This window comes from Monodon monoceros, unplaced genomic scaffold, assembly GCF_005190385.1.
Source record: "Monodon monoceros isolate NGI ecotype Baffin Bay Population unplaced genomic scaffold, NGI_Narwhal_1 Super_Scaffold_2, whole genome shotgun sequence".
Lineage (NCBI taxonomy): Eukaryota > Metazoa > Chordata > Mammalia > Artiodactyla > Monodontidae > Monodon > Monodon monoceros.
In genome coordinates, this window is record NW_021703776.1 from 20,911,021 (window position 1) to 20,933,964 (window position 22,944).

Consider the following 22,944-nt stretch of genomic DNA (forward strand, 5'->3'; position numbering starts at 1 on the left):
TGGCAAGAGCCAAACAGAATTCTCCAGTGAAAGACGGTGGCAGCTTTCTCTGCGTTGCCAAGCAATGAGCTACACGGAATAGAAATAGGTGGTCCCCTCCTCCAGCAGGAGGGACAGCACTTCCGACAGCATCCTAGGACCTCTCGGTGCAGAAATGACACTCCCCACATTCACCTGTTCATATCCCTCTCAACAGGCTGTCTGAAAGTCCCTTGAACAGCATTGTCTAAGTGCAGTCTGACCTCCCTGCCTTCATATGGCCAGTCTCGAGCTCTCATGGTCCTATAAAAAAGATGGAGTAGAAGGAGGGAGCATGGTCCTTCCTTGGGAGTATACAAAATGGTGTTTCCAGTTCTGACCATTCCTGCCATCTCTCCTTGCGATGATGAGGGCTCAGGGACATTGCTGCCTCTACCACCGAGTTCCCCCGCTCTGTGCTACCCGTTGTGTTCCTGTGCTGTTGGCCTGTGCTTAACCTCTCCAGAAGTGCCTAAACAAGAGCCCAATTTAATTTGCTAGATTGATAAAAAAGGTTTAAAGACAAACAAACCAAAAAAAAAAAAATTAGTGTTTACATTGCATTCACCTTTCTTCACAAACACATTCTCAAAGGAAAGATGATGCTGGAGTAATAATTCTTTTGTCTTTTATTATTGACTTCAAGACAAAAAATGATTTATTAGAATTGTAAAAATAAAAAAAACACATGGAAGTCTGATGTCAAAGTGAATAAATTATCGTTATTTGTAAAAGTCCACTTGCAATTAAACCTATTTAAACTTCTGGGTGACTAAAACAGTTTTTATTTGGAAACAGAAAATCTGCTAAATAAGGTAGTTTATGAATAAGCAGTTGCTAACAAAAGTGTATTCAACTACAGAGTCAAGTTTTCTTACCTTTAGTTGAAAAGACCTTCAGGGGAAGACAAGGTAACTGGTATACAAGATAAATGTTGATCATATTAAAATGAATCAGCAATGGGGAAATATCTTACAGCATGAAAAATGATCTCTAATCTCATGTAAGGGCTTGATGAGGGGCATGTATCCAGATCTTGACTGGATGGTAGTGGTGAGAAGGGAGATTGGACATGAGACTTCATTTTGATTTGAAAGACTCATAATTTAAAAATATTTGAGGGACCCTGGCATAAAGCGTAAAAGGAAGTCATAAGCTTTTCCACTGATCTGTGGTTGAACTGTAGTATTAAGAAAGTAGATCAATAGCCAGTTGAACTTTATATAATACAAGTGGGTAGTACAGAGTGGGTAAATAAGAACTACCAATTACAAGCAGTCAGAAATGCTACCACAGTGTAAAGAGCATGTATGTTGAGCTAGGAGATCCCTCACAATGAAGCTTGATTGCTTGTCTTCTCCAGGCTGAAAGGAGGGATGCCACATACTAGGACCTTGGCCTCGGTCAGCCAGGAGGAGGTAAAAAGGTAAGTGTAATGACTTAGCCAAAAAGAACCAATTGTCGTTTGGTTAGAAATAGAATACTCCACATTTATTTCAATGTCCTTATTCCTTTCATTAAACGATTTATACTTAACAAATATGAGAAATACTTTATAAATTAAACAGCTTATAATAGTGTAAAAACATAGCTACTCTACTAAAAGGTCTTTCTTAGCTCTACATGCATCAGACAGCTGCAACCTTACTAGCCATATGCCCATTGAGAACTCACTTAACTCCTCAGAGATTTGGTTCCCTCATTTGTAAACGCTGTGATCATCATCTGGGACAATGGACGTGAAAGTAGTTGAAAGTTAAAATAGTGCCTTAAACATCACTATCGTTATTATTATCATCACAACTCCCCAGCTGTATAAGATGGCATGTACCAGAGATAATTACAACAAAAATATCTTCTTTGGGAATTACCCTGAAACCTCAACCCCTCTGGAAGCCATGGACACACCACACTCTGCGGTCCTTGCTTCATCATTTTCAGTGGGCTTATGGAATTACAATAAATGCTATTTTTAAAATTCAATGTGGCACACTCTAACCGTGAGATTAAGTTATATGTTTCTTACAGATCAAATAATTTCCCTTAGAATTGTTCACTGTTGGGGTGTATTTTACCGTGAAAGAACTGGAAAAGCAAGTAGTGCCAGAAGGAGAGTCCTTATCTATGTCACTGGGATACATATGATAAAATACAACTAATATTTGTTGAGCACTTCCTACATACCTGTGTTAAGTGCTAAACACCAGCTGTGTGATGAGACTGCCTAGGTTCATATTCTGGCTTTATTATTTAGTACTTGTAAAAATATCTGTGTCTCAGTTTCCTTATCTATAAAATGGCGATAATAACACAGACTTCATAGTTTTGGTTGTTGTTTGTTTTTTTTTTGTTTTGTTTTGTTTTGCTTTGTGAGGATTAAATGCGTTAGTATATGTAAAGCACTTAGAATACTGCTGGGCACGTAGTAGGTGCACAATAAAAGTTCTTCCTCTCCCCTCCCCTCTCTCCTTTCTCCTTTCTCTCTGGTCTTCATCCTCCTCCACTTCCTCCTTCTCCATAATCTGTCTACTCAAGGTCTCACAGCTAGGAAGCTGCAGGGCTGGCATACTGTGAAACGCTGCAGCCCATACTCTTGGCCACTAAGTGATAATAATTGACATGACCAAATGCTACTGACAAAATTTAGAGCTCACTTTAGATTAGAACATCACCGAGCAAATTCATCAGCAGTGCACTTCAGTGTTCTATTACACAAATCTGTTAAGCTGGGGAAAGGATTTCTTTGTTAAATAGCTGTTTAAAAGCAGCAAAACAGTATGCTAGTTTTTGAAGATTGAAGAAAACGTTGAAAGTTTGAAAAATTAACTTTCAATATAGAAAAAAGATTCTCTAAGAACAAGCAAGATTTTAAAAGGTATTCTTTTATGTTGATTTCTAATTGGAAATGTTTTACATTTATGCTGACTTTTCAAAAATTCTGAAGTTAGTAAGCATTTTCTTAGAATATTTAGAAAACTACTCAAAGGCATGAAGGAGAGAAACATTCTTAAGATATGCAATTGAGTTAAAATCCTCTCTAACCACTTTCCAACTTGCTACATCATGACAAATACTCATCATTAACCATGAAACGAATGCAATTTTCCTTTCACATTTAATGTTATATTGGAGATATTATACAGTATCTTTCATACTTTCTGGAACTGCACACAAGTAACATTTCATAGTAGCAGATGTGTGATATCACATGAAAACTTGTAAAACCTTTACATGAAAATCACATCTGTCAGTCTCCACTATTATTTTCACGGTAGTTGTATGGTTTGCTTCTCTGTCTGTGCCAGCAAAGGCAGCTTTGCATGAAAGCTGTCCCAGGAAATTGTGTCTTCTGGGCTAGCTAGTTAAGCAAATTGTATAACTGCCATTGAAACCAAAATGTAACCCAGCAGACATAATTTCACAAAAGAGGAGAGAAAGACACATTTGTACAAAAGTCACAGCTGTTCAACTCTACATTTTGCACTTTTTTCATTAAAGAAATTTCCCTTTCTTTATGAACAGTGACAGTTACATTTCTAGTTAGCAACTTTAGGACTTTGTAATACATTGCTAAGTGCTGTACTATCAAGGATTTAGTGTCAGGAAAACTAGGGCTAACCTCTTTCTGCGTCTACATTGAGCAGAAATGTGGTCTGTCTGTCCTGTCTTCAGATGAAATAAGGAAAGATGTTGAGTATGGCTCACTGTTCTCTAAAATAAAGACCTGCGTGGCTGTCTCTATAGCTCCAAACGAGGGGCAACGTCCCTACATTGAGACCCACATAGTATAGACTCCTCTTCATTCAGGACTTGCTAGTCTTACTCTTGGGGGCTGTGGTGTCCAGGGCCACTCTCAAGTCATGGGTAATGGAGCTGGTGGCTCAGAATGAGTGAGTTAGAAGCCAGCCTGATGGGGCTGTGCGCAGCACGGCTCCCACTGTCGGAACCCTCCTGTGACACTACTAGAGTGCAGCCAGGGAGGAGATGTTCTCTGGGGACCCCTTATTCTTCTCCAGTGACGAGTCCCAGAAGCTTGGTCAGACCATCATGTGAGGATTATGAACACTACATTTATGGGATGCATTTTGAGGAAGACTTTGGAGCCTGGGCTCTGCAGTCACAGTGCCTGGGCCCATTCCTCTCAATAATGTGTGAAGCTGGGTAAGGTACTCAACTTCTTCAGCCAGAGTTTCCCCATATGTCAACTTAAGACAGTTTACCTCATTACACTCTAGAGAGGATTATAAATGTGCTTAAAGACTGTTGAGCTCTTAGCCCGCTTCATGGCACATACTGAGCCCTCAGTAGATGTTAACTCTTTTGATGACATGATACTTATATGGTTATGATGATAATTTTTCTAAGTTTTAAATATATTAAACCTATAACCTTAAAATTGCATTTGCCCAGGACAGAATTATGGCACAGTAAAGTCACCAATAAATAGTGGTCAAAAATGATTCCATCCAGGTTTTCCAGTTTCAAGTTGTACAGACACTTTCCTGCTATTGACTGCTGAAATCCTACCTGCTTGTCTGAGGCTGGCAGGAATGAGTGTGTGTGCAACTGTGCCAGAGACACAAGGCTGATTTCAACCTGACGTGCCCTGCTGATGATAGAGAGCCCACTCTACAACTTCCTCTCCCAGTTGCTGGTCTGTGTGAAGAGTAACTGACTGCTAAGTTAGACTTCCAGTGTCCCTGCATAGGCTTTTTTGCCACTTGGTAGGAAGGTGGAATGTTTTTCGTATTTTGTAACCAGATCTCTAATTGTGTAATTGGGTATGTAATTAAACACCAAAAATGATAGCTCTACAGAGAACCCACTATGTAATGTAAACATATAATGTTTACAAGTTGAGGTATTTTAATTATTTTCTTCCAAAAGACATTTCTAAGAAATACTGGCATAGAGTTCTACTTAAAATTATCTGGAGGTTTGGATTATCTGTCTCAATTTTTTGATTGGTCTGATACACACACACACCTAACTATTGCTATTGGTATACCTTATGGAATCATGTAATGGGGAAAAAGCCATGACAAATAGTAGAACTGGATGTAGTCTGAAGGAAGTTAAACTATTTGACTCACTATGACCTGTATCTAAGACCTCACAATTACCTGAAAACTAAAACTATTAAATATGTTAGTCTGATCTAATTATATAAGATATAACTGACTAAATTACAAATAATTTTCTTACTATGGTGATGATACATGAAAAATGAAGTGAAGAAATGTAGAAAGAAATGTAATTTAAGCAAAAACAAGTACAAAGCAAACCATGTGAAATGTAATGTAATGAGGACCATTTTCTTTTAGGCTTATAGCTAATGTCCAATTCAATAATTAACTACCAGCAGCAGATCTTTACTTGAAGAACACACGCCTCAATGATCAAGAAGGTAGGAAGCATTGCTTTCGGTCATGTGGGTCTCTCACCTCTGTGACAGTTAGACAGAGAAAGAAGGTTTGACTTAAATACTGTTTCTCACATTGGAAAGCAGTTGAGGACATGGAAGAATAATCTGAAGATTTCGAATAGGGCAAAGGGTCAGGAAACCATGTTCTGCATGCCAAATTTGGCCACCTGCCTGTTTCTGTTAATACAGTTTTACTGGAACATACTACACCCATTCATTTAAGTGTCGCCTATGGTTGCTTTCAAACTACAACAGCAGAGCTGAACAGTTGTGACAGAGGCCATTTGGCCCCCTAAAATACTTGTTATCTGGCTCTTTATGGAGTTTGCCAATATCTCAACTTAGGAGAAGGTTCTTGTTCAATGAATTCTGCAAGAGAGTGTATTAAAGATGAGATCTGGTATGTCACATACCTCCATTCTCTTTCCTTACATGGAAATATCTTGGATTTCAGATGTAATAGGTTTAGGCAAGGGACAGTCTAATTCAACAAATTAAGAGAAGGTAGCACTTATTGAAAATCTTTAATGTTGATAAATTTAACCAGGAGCTGCAGCTACATTATTATTATTAAAATATATGTGTATTTTAATTGATGAGCAATGTAGTAGGAATAGGAGCCTTATAACTATTTACAAGTGATTTCCCTTTATTTTTGCAATTAGTGATACCTCCATGTACATATCTTAATTTTTGCATCTACTGAGCATCTACATGATGTTAGAGAATTAGATACTATGTTAGAAAATTGTGTTTGGCAAAGGAAGTGAATTGACCTTCACTGGAAATGACTGACTGTGGTGCCAAAATTGGGGCTTTTCCAAATGAAGATGGTGGGTCAAACTATTCAAGACAAGTGTTCATGAAGGAGATGCCCAAGGGCAGGGAGCACACAGGTCGTCCTCATCAGCACCTCCCCAGTGCAGAGAAGGGCCTGACACTTCGTAAAAGCTCAGTAACAATTTGAACAATTTACTACAAAAATAATTTAGCAATAATGCCATTAGTCTGTAATCCTCTACCATCTAGATTATTATTGCTAAACAGAATATGATTGGAGAAAACAGAGTTAGATCTTGATGGAGAGTGAGAACATCTTCAGTTTTTCAGCCTCTGCATTTCTTGGGTATCTGGTTTTGTTATTCACCCAAATGACATTAACAACATGACACAATAGATAAAAAATAAAAATTTCTCTATCAGAAGAGGGGTTCTGGAAAAGTAAGTCACGTATTTAACTTTTGAAAATTATGAATATTATTTGATTTTCCTAAGAAAAAAATGTGTATATGACTGAATCCCTAATAGGGGCTTTATCCTGAATAAAAGGATGCATAGAGGGGTAACTCATATTATGCTAAGATACATACAGTAAGGTAATGAAACCTCCAATAGATAACATAAAAGTCCAATTTACAAAAAAAATACTCTTGATTTAAAATGAGGCCTTAAAGGAGAAAAAAAAAATCTTAATTTTATTTCATCCCTCAACTGGAAAGTATGGTTGCTTCATTTAATTGACTCTGAAATCTGGTTTAATAGAGTATCTCTTTTACACAACTAGTCAGCTCCCAACATTCTGATTGCAAAATGAAGGGCATTTACTTTGATGTCTTTAATTATCACTCATTTAGAGGACAGTGTAAAACACATTTTTCCAACTGGTGTTTTAGAATCATGAGTCAAAGGAAAGGAATGACAAATTAGCCAGCTGGAGAGCAAGAGACAGCTAGCTAGTGCTGCTAGAGTCTTTGTGGGTACTTCAAAGTAAGACGACAAAGGAATAAAGGGACTGTTAGCCACACAAGCTCAATAAATGAAATACTAACACAATTTCACAACACATTAATAACAAGTTAATATCAAACTTAGAGACTTACTCAACATAATAAGTGCCATATATGGGATCATCGATTTTTTCCCAGCCATATGGAAGCTCTGAAAAATAAAGAGTTATTTCTTTCAGTAAGTAACAGATAACACTATTTCTAATAAAAAGTAATATAATTTAATTGTTTGTGGATTGCAGAAATAGTCTACTAAAGTGGAATAAAGCATTCAGAGTCAGCACCAAATTTCAAATGCATATTGTAGGGACTATAAGAAGCACTGACTTGAAAATTGGCACTTAAAACACAGAACTCTCTTCTCTGCAGATGTACTCCTGGGTCTAGCTGTTTATCCCACGCCAAGCAGTAGAACGGCACGTTACCATGTTATCACCACTCAAGGTAATACAGAAGACAAATCGCTTTCCTGAAAGAGCGTACAGTTTTCTCATTTATTTGTATTGTTAAAAGGAGCATTTCAGGATGAAGATCCTATTTTCAAAATATATTTCTGAGAATAGCAAATTGTTTCTGATGACTGAAACAAAGACATTATACATTCTCAATTGACACCCCACTATTCGAGATGGTTAGCTTGCTTTTCTCTCTCCATGGATCAGAATTTGAATATTGCCAATAAGCTCTTTGGGTATATTTTTGTATAAAGCCTAAAATTCTAAACACACTTTCCTTGACAATATGGTTCATATTTTCAATTCTCCACAGCAAATTTTAATAAATACACGTTAAAATATCAACAATACAATAAAAGCTACTTTAAGCAAAAACATGTTATTTGAAAACCAGGCTTTGTGTTATGATACTGTTTCCAAATACACTAAGCCTTTATAATTATTAACTCCTATAAATATGAAGAATATTCTAGTTTTCCTCATATACATTAATAATACATATATAACTTGAAATCTAAGTAAGATATATTGACATGCTCTAAGTAATATGTTTAAATGACACTTAAAAGTTTTATTTTTATAAGTGGTAACATATTTTCACCATAGAAAAGCAGTTATAAAAGAAAATTAGAATCACCTGCAATCCTGCCATCCAGAGATAAGTGTGTGTGTGTGTATATATAATTTTTAAAGACACTAGATCATATAGTGCATATTATTTTTACAGCCTAGTATTTCTACCTAACAAAATATCAAGGGCATCTTCGCTGTGAATGAGTGTTACTGCAAAATATCACTTTTAAAGTGGACAGCAGTGGTGTGGGGTGTGGCCAGAGCCTGTGTAATCTCACCAATCTTCTATTATTGAACATTTGGGACTTTCCAGTTATATATCATCTGTATTGGACTTACTAAAGCCTAAATCTTTCATCATTTTCCCAGTAATTTAGTTATGATAAATTCCTAGAGGTAAAATTTCAGGTTAAAGTGCATGTACCCTTTTATGGCTTTTGATAAATGTATATCTATATTTATATCCAAGTTGTTGCCATCCACTCACAAAAGAGAACCAATTTATAACTTCACTGGGAGTTTATGAATTGACTTTGTTTCTCTGTGCCATCAAATTAAATACAGGTCCATAATTCCTCATCCAAAACTTTTTGGGACAGAGAGGTTTTGAAATTCACAATTTTTCTGATTTTAGAAGGATAACACGAGGCAAATGCATTCTGTTCCATAACACCTCAAGCAGAGTCTGAAAAAGCACCTTATAATTAAAGCCATGAGTATTTAAGCAGCCCAAACCATGTGATTCTCACTAAGAGGCACAAAAAAAGGACCACTTCACATCAGTTAGTACTGGTCTGCCAGCATGTCCAGGTCAGGTTACCTTTTGCTGCCAAATGAGTATAAAAGGCAGTTTTTAGAGCTTTTGAATTCTGGATATGCAGATAAAATACTGTATATCATTATTTTAAAAATCAACAAAATTGTTTTTTAAATAGTATCTCATAGTTGTTTTAATTTGCCTTTCTTGGATTTCTAGTTAGTTTCAACATTTTTTATTTGTTCATCCTTGGGCAACTGTTTTTTCTTTTGTACATTTCTTGTTTTTATAAATCCATTCATAAGAGTTTTTTTTTTTTACTTGTTAAGAGTATTAGTCCTTTGTTACATATGTTGCATATATGTTTTAAAGAGTTTGTTTAGATTTTAATTTTGTTGAACATTTTCTTCAACACAGTTGTTTTAATTTTTGATTGGTAAATTTCTCAATGTTTTCCTTTATGGCTTCTATCATTGGAGCTTAGCCTAAATACTGAAGAAATTTTTCAAGTTTATTTATTTTTTTTAAACTATAAAGTCTAGGCTATGCCTTGGTTTAATAATTTTTGGATTAAGTCCTATGTTAGTAAATATACAATACCAAATTGTGAAGCATCTTAAGAAATTTTTCTGTCAAAATGATAATAAGAATATTACTGAGTATTTACTATGGTCCAGGTACTGATGGATTTTCCATGCACTAACTCATTTTATCTATACAACAACTCAGGATTTAAAAACCCTGTACTTTGGTTCCAGAGACCTTAGCCAATTCAGATATCAATTTAGGCACTCTGCTTAATACAGCATAAACAATACTTAATTTAAACTAATGAGAATAACTATCCAGATGATGTTTACCAAATTCCCCAAGCTATTGGAGAATTTGGCTATTAAAAAGAAAAATCCATTTGACAAACATCTACTGAGTGCCTTTTACAAGTAGCTTAAGTAAAAGAATATACAGAGGACAAGAATTGATATTATGAATATTTATTATTAATATGACTGAATACATGGATTCATATATATAATAGGTTTAATATCACCTGATGAATACAATAATATGTAAAATAATAATATTTAATAATTTTCAGAGTAAAAGCCTAACATGGTTAGTTTTATGAATACTAGTCCTACTTCCTAATGGCACTGCCAAATGGAAGCATTTCATGGTCAAATTTAAAAAAATTATCTTTTACAGTGTAATCTATTCCTTCACTTATTCCTTATCTTTGGCTTTTTTTTTCTGAGTAAATTACTAATGCTAAGCAATGTATCTCCAAAGTATACGGTTCACTGATTCTTTATCTCTGTGGATTTACAGTGCCAAAGGTTCTGGAAACAATTCATTGGCATTCTTTCCCATTTGCCATCATGAAGTGTTCATCAGAATTTAGGGGGAATCTGATTTGCTTTTCATACGATATTAATATAGTTTGTTCGCTTATTTCATATTTCCAAAATAAACTATTAATTCATGCCTAAACAAAATTATATATTATAAATATTTATACTTTAAGATGAACTATTAAGTGGTCCTTGACTCACAATTTGAGACAAAATGATACACTGTAGCTCTAACCTGTTACAAAGAGCTGTCATTCATTTCATTTACAAGGTCTGTAGAGGAGTGATGGATGAATGTTACAAGAAACAAGTAATAGAATACACACACTGGCTCATTTGTAAATATGACAGAATAGGTATAAAAATCTACAACCAATGCTTAAGATGGTGTATGTGTGTGTGTGTGTGTGTGTGTGTGTGTGTGTGTGTGTGTGAACATATACAGGAATGTGTATGTATATATGTTTGTGTGTATGCACGTGCATGTATGTGTGGACATGTGTTTGTGTGTATTCCCATTAACGACATTCTTCCTGAGTGGCAAAGAAAAGCCAAGTCATAAAATAAATTCTTAAGATTAACTGAAGAGTATACATGTATATGATGAAAAATTAAGACAGTTAAGAATCATCTTTCACTGTGAAAAATTAGCTATCTGGACTTCGTTTTTAAAAACCAATTGCTTCTTTTTAAAATTAAGCTGACAAACGAGAAAAAAGAATTTCCAATTTTGTACTATTTGCCCAGCCGAGCCAAGTATGCAGCTTGGAACTCTTGGGTCCTGGGTTATTTAGAATACTGTATTCAATAATACCTGACAAATCTGCAGGTGATTAAGGTCACACTGATGAAAGCATAACCTATACTATGCAACAGAGAAAAATAAACACTTGAGATCAGCAAGGTTAATGCTGTATTAAGAACTGCTGTAACTGAGATTTTCTTCAGGCCATGGAACCATGGGGAAAAATCAGTGATTAGATATTCCTATAGTGATCCACTCTGCAAAAGTCTGTGAAAATGTCTAGGTTAATTTGTAGTCAGTCATATAAGCTTCGTAAAACTTTAATAGAATCAAAAATTAAAGAGGCATCTAGTTCAGCTTGGATTCTGCCACAGTCACCATGCTCTTCTTTTTATTTACTCGCTCTGTCCAATTCTTATTTATTTGTTAGGTCCATTTTTGTTGCAGAAAACTGGGACTCCTTTATTAGCTCAAAAAAACATTTTTCAGGCTACAGCTGGGCAACTTGTAGAATCCAAGGATAGTATTCCTTATGGAAATGGGACCCAAATACTGAAAAGCTATAAGGAACCTAAGATACACTATCTCACTACTTTGATCTCTGAGTTTCCCAATTCTGTACCCAGCCTCCTCCCCTGCATCCACCCTAATTCATTAATCCAGTTCGTTTTCTTCAAAATAGATCCAAGTTACTTAGCCCGGCAGATCACTGTAATGGCTGTCCTCAGGTCAAGAGCCCACTCACATATTAAGCAGGTATGGCTGGGGGCTGTGCCCCATTTTTTGCCACATTTGGCAAACACAAGTGGAGGAACATTCTAGAAAATAACAGGCCAGTACTCTTCAAAAGTGTCAAGGTCATGAAATAGAAAGACTGACTGAGGTACTGTCACAGTGTGTAGAGGAGGCCATGGAGACACGAAGAGTAAATGCAGGGTGGGATCTGGATTAGGTCCTGGACCAGAAAAAGGACATTAGTGAGACAACTGGTAAAAGCCAAATAAGACTTGTAGATTAGTTACTAGTCTACATGAATGTTAATTTCCTGACATCAATAATTGTGCTATGAAAGACGTTAATATTAGGGGAAGTGAGGTGAAAGGTATGTAGAAAACGCTTTGTACTATTTTTGTAATTTTTCTGAAATCTAAAATAATTTCAAAATGAATAAAAAAACTGAAAAAAGCTACTTCACCAACCCTCACTATTGAGTAGATGACTTCTACTCACACTTTATTAATATCCAATCAGATACATATAACACTGAATTAATTTGGATAGTGTTAAATTTTTAAACAAAATGAGAATGTAGGATTTCTGCATTTTTAGTCTTCTTTTATATTATGTTGACTTTTAATAGATATTACCAAGAAAGTAACTTTTAATTTTGCTATATTACCTTTTTTTTTTCCCCCCTATTGCCTATCTTTCTGCTCACTGGAAAAACTAAGTAAATGCCATGTTCATGTTTAAGTGTTACTGCATCTTGAATCCTAGAGATACAAATTCAGTAATATGAGTTCGAAATCTGGAGTCCGGTTTTGTTCCTTTCCTGGGGGGCAGCATCTTGTATGGGTCATAGCATGGGTTACGTTAATTCATAAAAGTTGTGTGAAGGCCCATCCTGGTGGGCAGCTTAAAAAGCCAGGAAGGTGGACCAATGTAGAAAGCATACTAAGTACTAAGATTTTGGAGACAGGAACAGGGACCAGAATGGGGGACCATTTCCTTCAATCCTATGTTATTTTATTTGGACTTGCTTTCATTTTTTTCTTTTTTTTTTTTTTTTTTGTGGTACGTGGGCCTCTCACTGTTGTGGCCTCTCCCGTTGCAGAGCACAGGCTCCGGACGCACAGGCTCAGCAGCCATGGCTCACGGACCCAGCCGCTCCGCGGCATGTGGGATCCTCCCGGACCAGGGCACGAACTCGTGTCCCCTGCATCAGCAGGCGGACTCTCAATCACTGCGCCACCAGGGAAGCCCTGGACTTGCTTTCTTAAAAAAATTGAGTCTCTTGCTATTGTGCTTTAGAGGTGATGACATCACAAGAGAACATAAGAAACATATAAAAGTTCCCTAGGTAGAATAATATGCAATATAGTGATAGCTACTACCCATATTAAAATCTTTTCCTGTAATTTTTATTAGATTTTTGCTGTATACATAGTATATTAATTGGGAATTATAACTAAATTTCCCTGGAAAAGTCATTTAACTTTTGCTCCCAAGGAGTATAATTATAAAAGTAAATTCTGAATTCATTCTTGTTTGTAACAAAATCCATAAAAGGATGATATGTTAATCACAGTCACATTTCCCTACATAAAGAGAGAGTTGAGAGTGTATACTTCCAGACCTTTTTCTGAGTGTCAGGACTCACATTTGCTCCTATTTACCAGAGAATTTTATTCCATTCAGTCACAAAAATAAACAATCAAACAAAACAACAAACTTTAGAACCTAAAATTGAAAATAAAAATTGTTCCTGTATGTTCTCTTTTTCATCTTCCTCAGAGAGTGTCTACATGCAAGAGCACAAACCCAGTTGATATCATGGAAATATAGGCTAAGAAGTCTTCATTCATGGGCCTGGGTATAGGAGTCTTACTATTTTTTACAGTGGAAAGGAGAACTAGCTGATCTGTATTTTACAACACTGGCATTTAATTCATGTTACCATGTGGATTCAGCCTGAGTATTTCATTACCCCAGTATTATAATGGGTTTTAAAAGTATTAACCACAATTTCGCGGGCTTGTTGTTGATAAAACATACAATGGCACAAACAAATTCCAACTAAATTTATTCCTTAATGTATCTTACCAAATTTGAGTAGAAAATGTATAAGCTTTTTCTGACAGATATTGATATATAAAGAAATGTGTGCTCAATATTCAGGGGCCCTTTTCTACCTGGAAAAAAAGCTGTCAAATATAAATGTGAACTTTTGCAATGTTCACTTAAAGATGACAGAGTAATATATTTCAGACGGTGACAAGAAGTGGTGGCAGAAAGGCATGACACAAAAAAAGGATGCTGTCTGGTAAAGATTCAGAAAGAGTCATATTTGGTTTAAGTCTGCAAGCTGCACTAGAAAGTGAAAAACTGATGAATCTAGTAGGTGTTTATTTCTGGTTGTTGTTTGGTTTTGTTTTTTAAATTCCTAGAGCTTTGGAGAAAGGTCTGGCCATAATGAAAGATCTGGGAAACAACTATATGTTAGGACTTCAAATATACATCTCCAGTTTCCTCTTAATTTCTGTAAGCCCGTATTAATCCATCTATTGATCTATTTATCATCACCATCCACTTAAGATCCTTTATTGAAACATGCCGGGCTCCTATAATGTAAAGGCTGATATCTAAATTTTAACCTCTCCACTTACCCAGAAAACCATAAATATCCACTAAGAGAACAGTAAAACCATCTATAACCCACATCTACAACATAATTAGGAGAAAGAAAATACTATGCACTTGAAAAGGTACATGTAGGTAGAGACATAAACACCCCAATCTAGCAGAACCAGCTCAAGAGCCCATTCTGGATCAGAAACTCAGGTGGAGAGTGTGCAGAAAAGAAGAGAGGGAGGAAGGAGCCTAGGGGGTGGAAGAACAGACAAAATCACCCTCAGAAAGATAAAGTCCTGTCCTGAATTGGAAAATGCTAACAGACATGGTTGATCAGAACACAGCTACTGGGGAACTGAAAAAAAGATGTTTGAAAGTGAGCAGAATGAGACAGTCTTAGGAAGGCGCTTCTTAAGGAGAAGAGGGAAATGATGTTGAAAGAGGAAATGGCCCATGGAAGTTTGGTTATGATAGGAAAGAATCATGAGGTAAGAATCACAACTTCTGTTGTGTCTGAAGAAACAAAAAAAGAATCATAAGACATACAAACTATTCCCTCTGCAAAAAAAATATATCATCTACTAAAAAATTAGTACTTCACAAAATAAACAGAAGAGGGTGCTCATGGACTAAGAATGTAGTAATCTACCAAACTCTTTTATTTTTGCTTATACAAAACTGTTATTGCCGGTTTAGGAAAAAAATAAAAATAAATAGAAAGTAGATAATATTCATACAAAGTTATTATAAGAAATCAGAAATAAGAGTCAAAGCGATATGACTAATAAAAAAATATTATCCTCCTTCAAGCATAAACAAAAGCACAAATGAGAAAACTGTAATGAAATCTCAAGATATTTTCAAACAAGCATTTATAAATATAAAACAACATTTTGAATCAGAAATTTAAAAGTTCAGAAATGGACAAAGAACAGAAAGGTAGTAAGAAGAATTGACTAAAATGAGAAAATTTAAAAAAAAAAAAAGAATCTTTGAAATTAAAACTAAATTACAAGGTGCCCAAGAGAGAATCAATTCAGTTGGAATTATAATAAGGACCACTGAGGAAAGACATGGCAATAGGCAAGAGAACAAAATGAAATCAACAAATAGTAAAAAACAATCAGAATGAAGTCATCCATATAGAACACAGGCAAAGATAATCCAGTATATGTATAATTGGAATACATAAAGACAAAAATAACAGAACTAATACTTAAAACTATAATCCAGAAGAATTTCCAGAAATAAAAAAACTGCATATATTTCTATATTGAAAGGCTTGCCCAAGTACTTGGAACATTGTCCCAGAACAGTCAAATCCAACACAATAGCTATCAGTTAGTCATTAGACTTAAATTATAGAGGAAAAACTAAAAGGTAATAAGTTCCTTACAAAAAAAAAAAAAAATCAAGTTGATATCACATCTCTGGAATAACATACATAGCTAGACAATAATGAAGCAGCATTTTAAGGAATCTCAAAGAAAGAGTGAACCAAGGATTTTATACCCAGCCAATCAATAGTATCAACACACACACACACACACACACACACACACACACACACACACTTAAAATACGCAAGAGGGATGCTGGTGGGGGACTTTGATGACCAAGCAGATGGGAGGAACCCCTGAGCAACCTGGTAGGATGTGGGGTGGAGTGAGGGGGGAGAAGTGGAGGCCAGATAGGACTGGCACCCCTGAGGGGTGGCTTAGAGGGGAGGAGTTCCCTCACATAGAGGGACCCTCAGGGGGCTCGGAGGATCTGGGGAGGTGTGGAGGGTGTTTACCCCACCCATTCAGGCCCTGGGAAACCTGCTGGGTTCCTGGGCCTGGTCCTCCATTCTCCGGGGCCCCCTCTGGGCCGTGTTGGTCCTGGGGCATAGGAGGGAGGCAGGGGGAGAAGAGGAGAGGCGGATGGGGAAGGGACCTCAAGGATCGGAGGATCAGGGGAGGTGCAGAGGGCATTTCCTCCACCCACTTGGGCCCTGAGAAGCGTGCTAGGCTCCCGTGCCTGTTCCTCAGTTCTCCGGGGCCCCCACCAGCTGTAGGGGCCCTAGGGGCATAGGAGGGAGGGAGGAGGGAAGAAGAGGAGAAGAGGCTGATGGGGGGGCCCTCCAGGACCAGGGGATCAGGGGAAGCACTGCAGGTGTTTCCCCAGCCCACTCGGCCTTGGGAAGCCTGTTGGGCTTCTGGCTCTGGTCCACTGCCTTCTGGGGCCCTCTCTGGACATGTGAGTCCTAGTGGCATAGGAGGAAGGTGGGGAGAAGAAGACAAGAGAGGGACTCTCTGGGATAATGTGCCTATGTTTGGGTAATGCACCTAGTGTTTCCCCCAGTGAGCCCACTGGGGTCCCAGACCTGGTCCTGCACCCTCCAAGGCCAGAGGCACTCCTGGGCCCCTCCTGCTGCATTGAGCCAGAGCCCTGCCCCCTCAGGGCCTTTTCTGGCCCTGTGGGTCCTAAGCATAGGCCCCACCCACAACCCAAACTCTGCCCCGCCTAAGCCACGCCCCCCACAGCCAAGGCCTTTTCTGGCTTTTTTTTTTCCTCCTCTTTTTTGCTATTGTGGTTCTGTTTTACCTTCTGGTTGTTGTTTCGTCTATATTTTTATTTTTTCTAACATATCTGTTAGTTTTCTAATCTTTACTTTTTACGTTTTGTTGTTATTGTTCTGCTCCTTTTTCTCCTTTTTCCTTTTATTTATTTTTTTTGCTTCCCCACACAGCTTGTGAGATCTTAGTTAATGAGCTGGGGGTCATACCTGAGCTCCTGCAGTGGGAGCTCTGAATCCAAACCACTGGAATAACAGACAACCTCAGACCCCAGGGAATATTCACTGGAGTTAGGTCTTCTGGAGGTCCTCATCTTGGCACCAAGACCCAGCTCTACCCAACAGCCTACAAACTCCAGAGCTGGAAGCCTCAGGCCAAACAACAAGTAAAACAGGAACACAATCCCACCCATCAAAAAAAAAAAAAAAAAAAAAAAGAGAGAAAACAAAAAAATATGTCACAGGTGAAGGAGCAAGGAAAAACCTACAAGACCAAATAAATGAAGAGGAAATAGGCAACCTGCCTAAAAAATAATTCACCATAATGATAGTAAAGATGATTCAGAATCTTAGAAATGGAATGGAGGCACGGATAGAGAAAATACAAGAAATGTTTAACAAAGACCTAGAAGAACTGAAGAACAAACAAACAGAGATTAACAACACAATAACCGAAATGAAAAATACACTAGAAGGAATCAATAACAGAATAACTGAGGCAGAAGAACGAATAAGTGACCTGGAAGATGGAATGATGGAAATAACTTCCAAGGAGCAGAATAAAGGTAGATGAACGAAAAGAAATAAAGACAATCACAGAGACCTCTGGGACAACAGTAAACACACAAGCATTCGAATTATAGGGGTCCCAGAAGAAGAAGAGAAAAAGTAAGGGTCTGAGAAAATATTCAAAGAGATTATAGTGGAAAACTTCCCTAACGTGGGAAAGGAAATAGTCACCCAAGTCCAGAAAGCACAGAGAGTCCCATACAGGATAAACCCTAGGAGAAACACACTGAGACACATATTAATCAAACTAACAAAAACTAAATTCAAAGAAAAAATATTAAAAGCAGCAAGGGAAAATCAAAAAATAAAAAACAAAGGAATCCCCATAAGGTTATCAGTGTATTTTTCAGCACAAACTCTGCAGGCCAGAAGGGAGTGGCAGGATATACTTAAAGTGATGAAAGAGAAAAATCTACAACCAAGATTACTCTACCCAGCAAGGATCTCATTCGGATTCAACTGAGAAATCAAGAGCTTTACAGACAAGCAAAAGCTAAGAGAATTCAGTACCATCAAACCAGCTTTACAACAAATGCTCAAGGAACTTCTCTAGGTGGGAAACACAAGAGGAGAAAAAAGACCCACAAAAACAAACCCAAACAATTAAGAAAATGGTAATAGGAACATATATGTGGATAATAACCTTGAATGTAAATGGTTTAAATGCTCCAACCAAAAGACACAGACTGGCTGAATGGATACAAAAACAAGACCCATATATATGCTGTCTATAAGAGACCCACTTCAGACCTTCACTTTCAGTTTGAATGTGTCTGAAAGTGAAGGGATGGAAAAAGATATTCCATGCAAATGGAAATCAAAAGAAAGATGGAGTAGCAATACTCTTATCAGATAAAATAGACTTTAAAATAAAGACTGTTACAAGAGATAAGGAAGGACACTACATAATGATCAAGGGATCAATCCAAGAAGATATAACAATTATAAATATTTATGCATCCAACAAAGGAGCACCTCAATACATAAGGCAAATGATAACAACAATAAAAGGGGAAATTGACAGTAATGCAATAATAGTAGGGGATTTTAACAGCCCACTTACACCAATGGACAGATCATCCAAACGGAAAATAAATAAGGAAACACAAGCTTTAAATGACACAATACACCAGATAGATTTAATTGATATTTATAGGATATTCCACCCAAAAGTGGCAGAATATACTTTCTTCTCAAGTGCATATGGAACACTCTCGAGGATACATCATATCTTGGGTCACAAATCAAGCCTCGGAAAATTTAAGAAAATTGAAATCGTATCAAGCATCTTTTCTGACCACAACACTATGAGAGTAGAAATCAATTACAGGAAAAAAACTGTAAAAAATACAGATACATGGAGGCTAAACAGTGTGCTACTAAATAACCAAGAGATCACTGAAAAAATCAAAGAAATAAGTAAAAATACATAGAAACAAATGACAACGAAAACAGAATGACCCAAAACCTACGGGACGTAGCAAAAGCAGTTCTAAGAGGGAAGTTTATAGCAATCCAATCTCACCTCAAGAAACAAGAAAAACCTCAAATAAACAATCTAACCTTACACCTAAAGCAACTAGAGAAAGAAGAACAAAAAAACTCCAAAGTCAGTAGAAGGAAAGAAATCATAAAGATCAGAGCAGAAATAAATGAAATAGAAACGAAGAAAACAATAGCAAACATCAATAAAACTAAAAGTTGGTTCTTTGAAAAGATAAACAAAATTGATAAACCTTTAGCGAGACTTGTGCAGAAAAAAAGGGAGAGGATGCAAATCAATAAAATTAGAAATGAAAAAGGAGAAATCACAACTGACACCACAGAAATACAAAGGATTATAAGAGACTACTCTAGACAACTATATGCCAATAAAATAGACAACCAGGAAGAAATGGAAAAATTCTTGGAAAGGTACAATTTTCCAAGACCAAACCAGGAAGAATTAGAAAATATCAACACACCTATCACAAATAATGAAATTGAAACTGTAATTAAATATTTTCCAACAAACAAAAGGCCAGGGCCCGATGGATTCACAGGTGAAGTCTATCAAACATTTAAAAAAGAGCTAACACCCATCCTTCTTAAACTCTTCCAAAAAAATAGCAGAGGAAGGAACACTCCTAAACTACAAACAACAAATGCTGGAGATAGTGTGGAGAAAAGGGAACCCTCTTGCACTGTTGGGGGGAATGTAAATTTTTTTTTTTTTTTGGCGGTACGCGGGCCTCTCACTGTTGTGGCCTCTCCCGTTGCAGAGCACAGGCTCTGGACGCGCAGGCTCAGTGGCCATGGCTCACGGGCCCAGCCGCTCCGCAGCATGTGGGATCTTCCTGGACCGGGGCACAAACCTGTGTCCCCTGCATCGGCAGGTGGGCTCTCAACCACTGTGCCACCAGGGAAGCCTGGAGGGAATGTAAATTGATACAGCCACTACGGAGAACAGTATGGAGGTTCCTTCAAAAACTAATAATAGAACCACCATATGATCCAGCAATCCCACTACTGGGCATATACACTGAGAAAACCATAATTCAAAAGGACACATGTACTCCAATGTTCACTGCAGCACAATTTACAATAGCCAGGACATGGAAACAACCTAAATGTCCAATGATAGATAAATGGGTAAAGAAGATGTGGTACATATATACAATGGAATATTACTCAGCCATAAAAAGGAATGAAATTGGGTCATTTGTAGAGATGTGGATGGACCTAAAGTCTGTCATACAGAGTGAAGTAAGCCAGAAAGAGAAAAAACAAATATCGTATATTAAGGCAATTTTGTGGAATCTAGAAAAATGGTACAGATGAACCTATTTGCAGGGCAGGAATACAGACATAAATGTAGAGAATGGACATGTGGACACAGTGGTGGAAGGGGAGGGTCGTACGAATTGGGAGATTAGGTTTGACATAAGTACACTATCATGTGTAAAATAGATAGCTAGTGGGAACCTGCTAGCTGAGCACAGGAAGCTCAGCTTGGTGCCTGTGACGACCTAGATGGTTGGGATGGGGGAGGGGGTGGGAGGGAGGTCCAAGAGGGAGGGGATATAGATATACATACAGCTGATTCACTTCACTGTGCAGCAGAAACTAATACAACATTGTAAAGCAATTATACCCCAATAAAAAATAAATTAAATAAAATATGCAAGAACTCAAAGAATACTGCATCCCAGAATCCTTCCTGAGGTGCCTACGTATGTTAATTAAACCAAACTTAATTACTTAATTTAACCAAGAGATGACTGAAGCAAGGACTAATAGTATCGTTCAAGACATTTAATTATGGATCTAAGTGTAGAAGAAAGGTGGGAACAAGGATGTTATTCTAATAATAATTAAATGATTATATGTTTAGACACTGTTGAAATAAAACAAAAAAGAGAGAAGATAAAAAGGAGAGAATGACCAATGATCTCACTGAGTGTTGCTTAGGCAATACATAGGAGTCACAGAATACCATTTAAAGCTAACAAAGGAACAAGAGCCTCACAAAAGGTATCAGTATAAAGGCAAACATAAAAACACAAATACATACTGTTCTAAATACCAAAAGGAAGAAACAAATAACTCTCCCCTCAACCCAAAAAGACTATACAGAGAAACACAGTCAATATAACATGATATGGTCAATAAATGCAACATAAAACAATATGACAGTTAAAAGACAGAAATGAATGCAATTTACTTCTCTTGTTCAGATTTTCTAATTAGGTCACAAAGAAAAACCCGACTGCATGTTGTAAAGAAGAGACACATTTAAATAGAGTGATTCAGAAAGGCTAAAAAGAAAAGGTTGGGTAGAGATATGCCAGACAAATGGAAAAACTTATACAAGCAGGGAGTATAGTCCTGCTGCCAGTCTGCAGAACTGAAGTCAAAAGCATTAACCAGGAAAAGGAACACTACTTTATAACAATAAAGGTCACAATTCATAATGAAGACATACCAGTTTCAATATCTGTATGTCAAATAATATAAATTACCTTTATAAAATGGTAACTATAGGAGTTGAAAGGGAACTAGAAAGACACTAATAAATACTTAAGACTGCTCCAGTCTAAGATAGGTCAAGTTGACAAAATTACAGGTAAAGAAGAACTAAATATAGCATAATTAATTAGGCAAATCTTTTGGTTCTCCCCTCATCTCTTTTTCGATTTACACCCCAATAATAGAGAATATATATTCTTCTAAACTACACATGGGACATTCTCCAAAATTGTCTGTATGTTGAACTACAGAAGTCTTAAATTCTACAAAGCAGAAATAATACAAACAATAATCTCTGACCATAATGCAGAAAAATTTAGACATTAATACCAAAATCATAATCAGTGGAACTTTCATCTAGAAATTAAAAACTCTAAATAAACAACTCATGTGTCAAAGAGGAAATGTAAACTGAAATTGCAGAATTTCTAAAAGTAATGAGTGAAAACAGTAGCAAAATCTGTAGAAAAGAAAGAGTGATCAGAGGAAATTTTATAGCATACATATATTACATACATATGTACACACACACACACACACACACACACATATATGGAAGAATAGAAATAATGAAAGTGAATTCCCAATTCAAAAAGCTAGAAAAAGAACGATAAAGGAATCCCTCCAGGAACAAAACAAAACAAAACACAAGAAAGGAATATAAATGATAAGAGCAAAAATTCATACAGTAGAAAATGGAAAAATAGTAACATTAATTGAAGTGCTGTTTCTTTTAAAAACCAGCAAAATAAGCACTAATTTAATATTAAAAAGAGATGTCACATATAACAAAGTAAAAAAATGACAAAAGGGAAGCAATCATAAACACAAATCTTTGTACAAACCTATGCTAAGAAAATTGAAAATCTAAATTAAATGGATAATTTCTTAGTAAAATACAATTTATGAAAACTGGTCCCAGTGGAAAAAAATATGAGTACTAAGGATAATTTATAAACTGGGGGTGAGTAAAGACTTTCTTAACCTGACTCAAACTTGACAAATCTGACTACAGAAAAACAAAAAAGAATCTCTGTACAACCCAAAACACCATAATCAATATTAAAAGATAAATGACAAACCGAGAGAAAATGTTTGTAACATATAGCACTGAAAATTCATGCGCTTTT

The 22,944-nt window shown here is 36.6% G+C and overlaps 1 protein-coding gene across 1 annotated transcript in view; it reads right to left on the bottom strand.

Moving 5' to 3' along the window:
• MAGI2 (membrane associated guanylate kinase, WW and PDZ domain containing 2) overlaps positions 1 to 22,944 on the bottom strand; it is a 1,340,884-nt gene that overhangs the window by 334,831 nt on the left and 983,109 nt on the right. Inside the window, exon 7 of the mRNA XM_029233155.1 lies at positions 7,324 to 7,381. Within this exon, the coding sequence (XP_029088988.1) occupies positions 7,324 to 7,381 (58 nt within the window). The remainder of the gene's footprint in view (positions 1 to 7,323; positions 7,382 to 22,944) is intronic.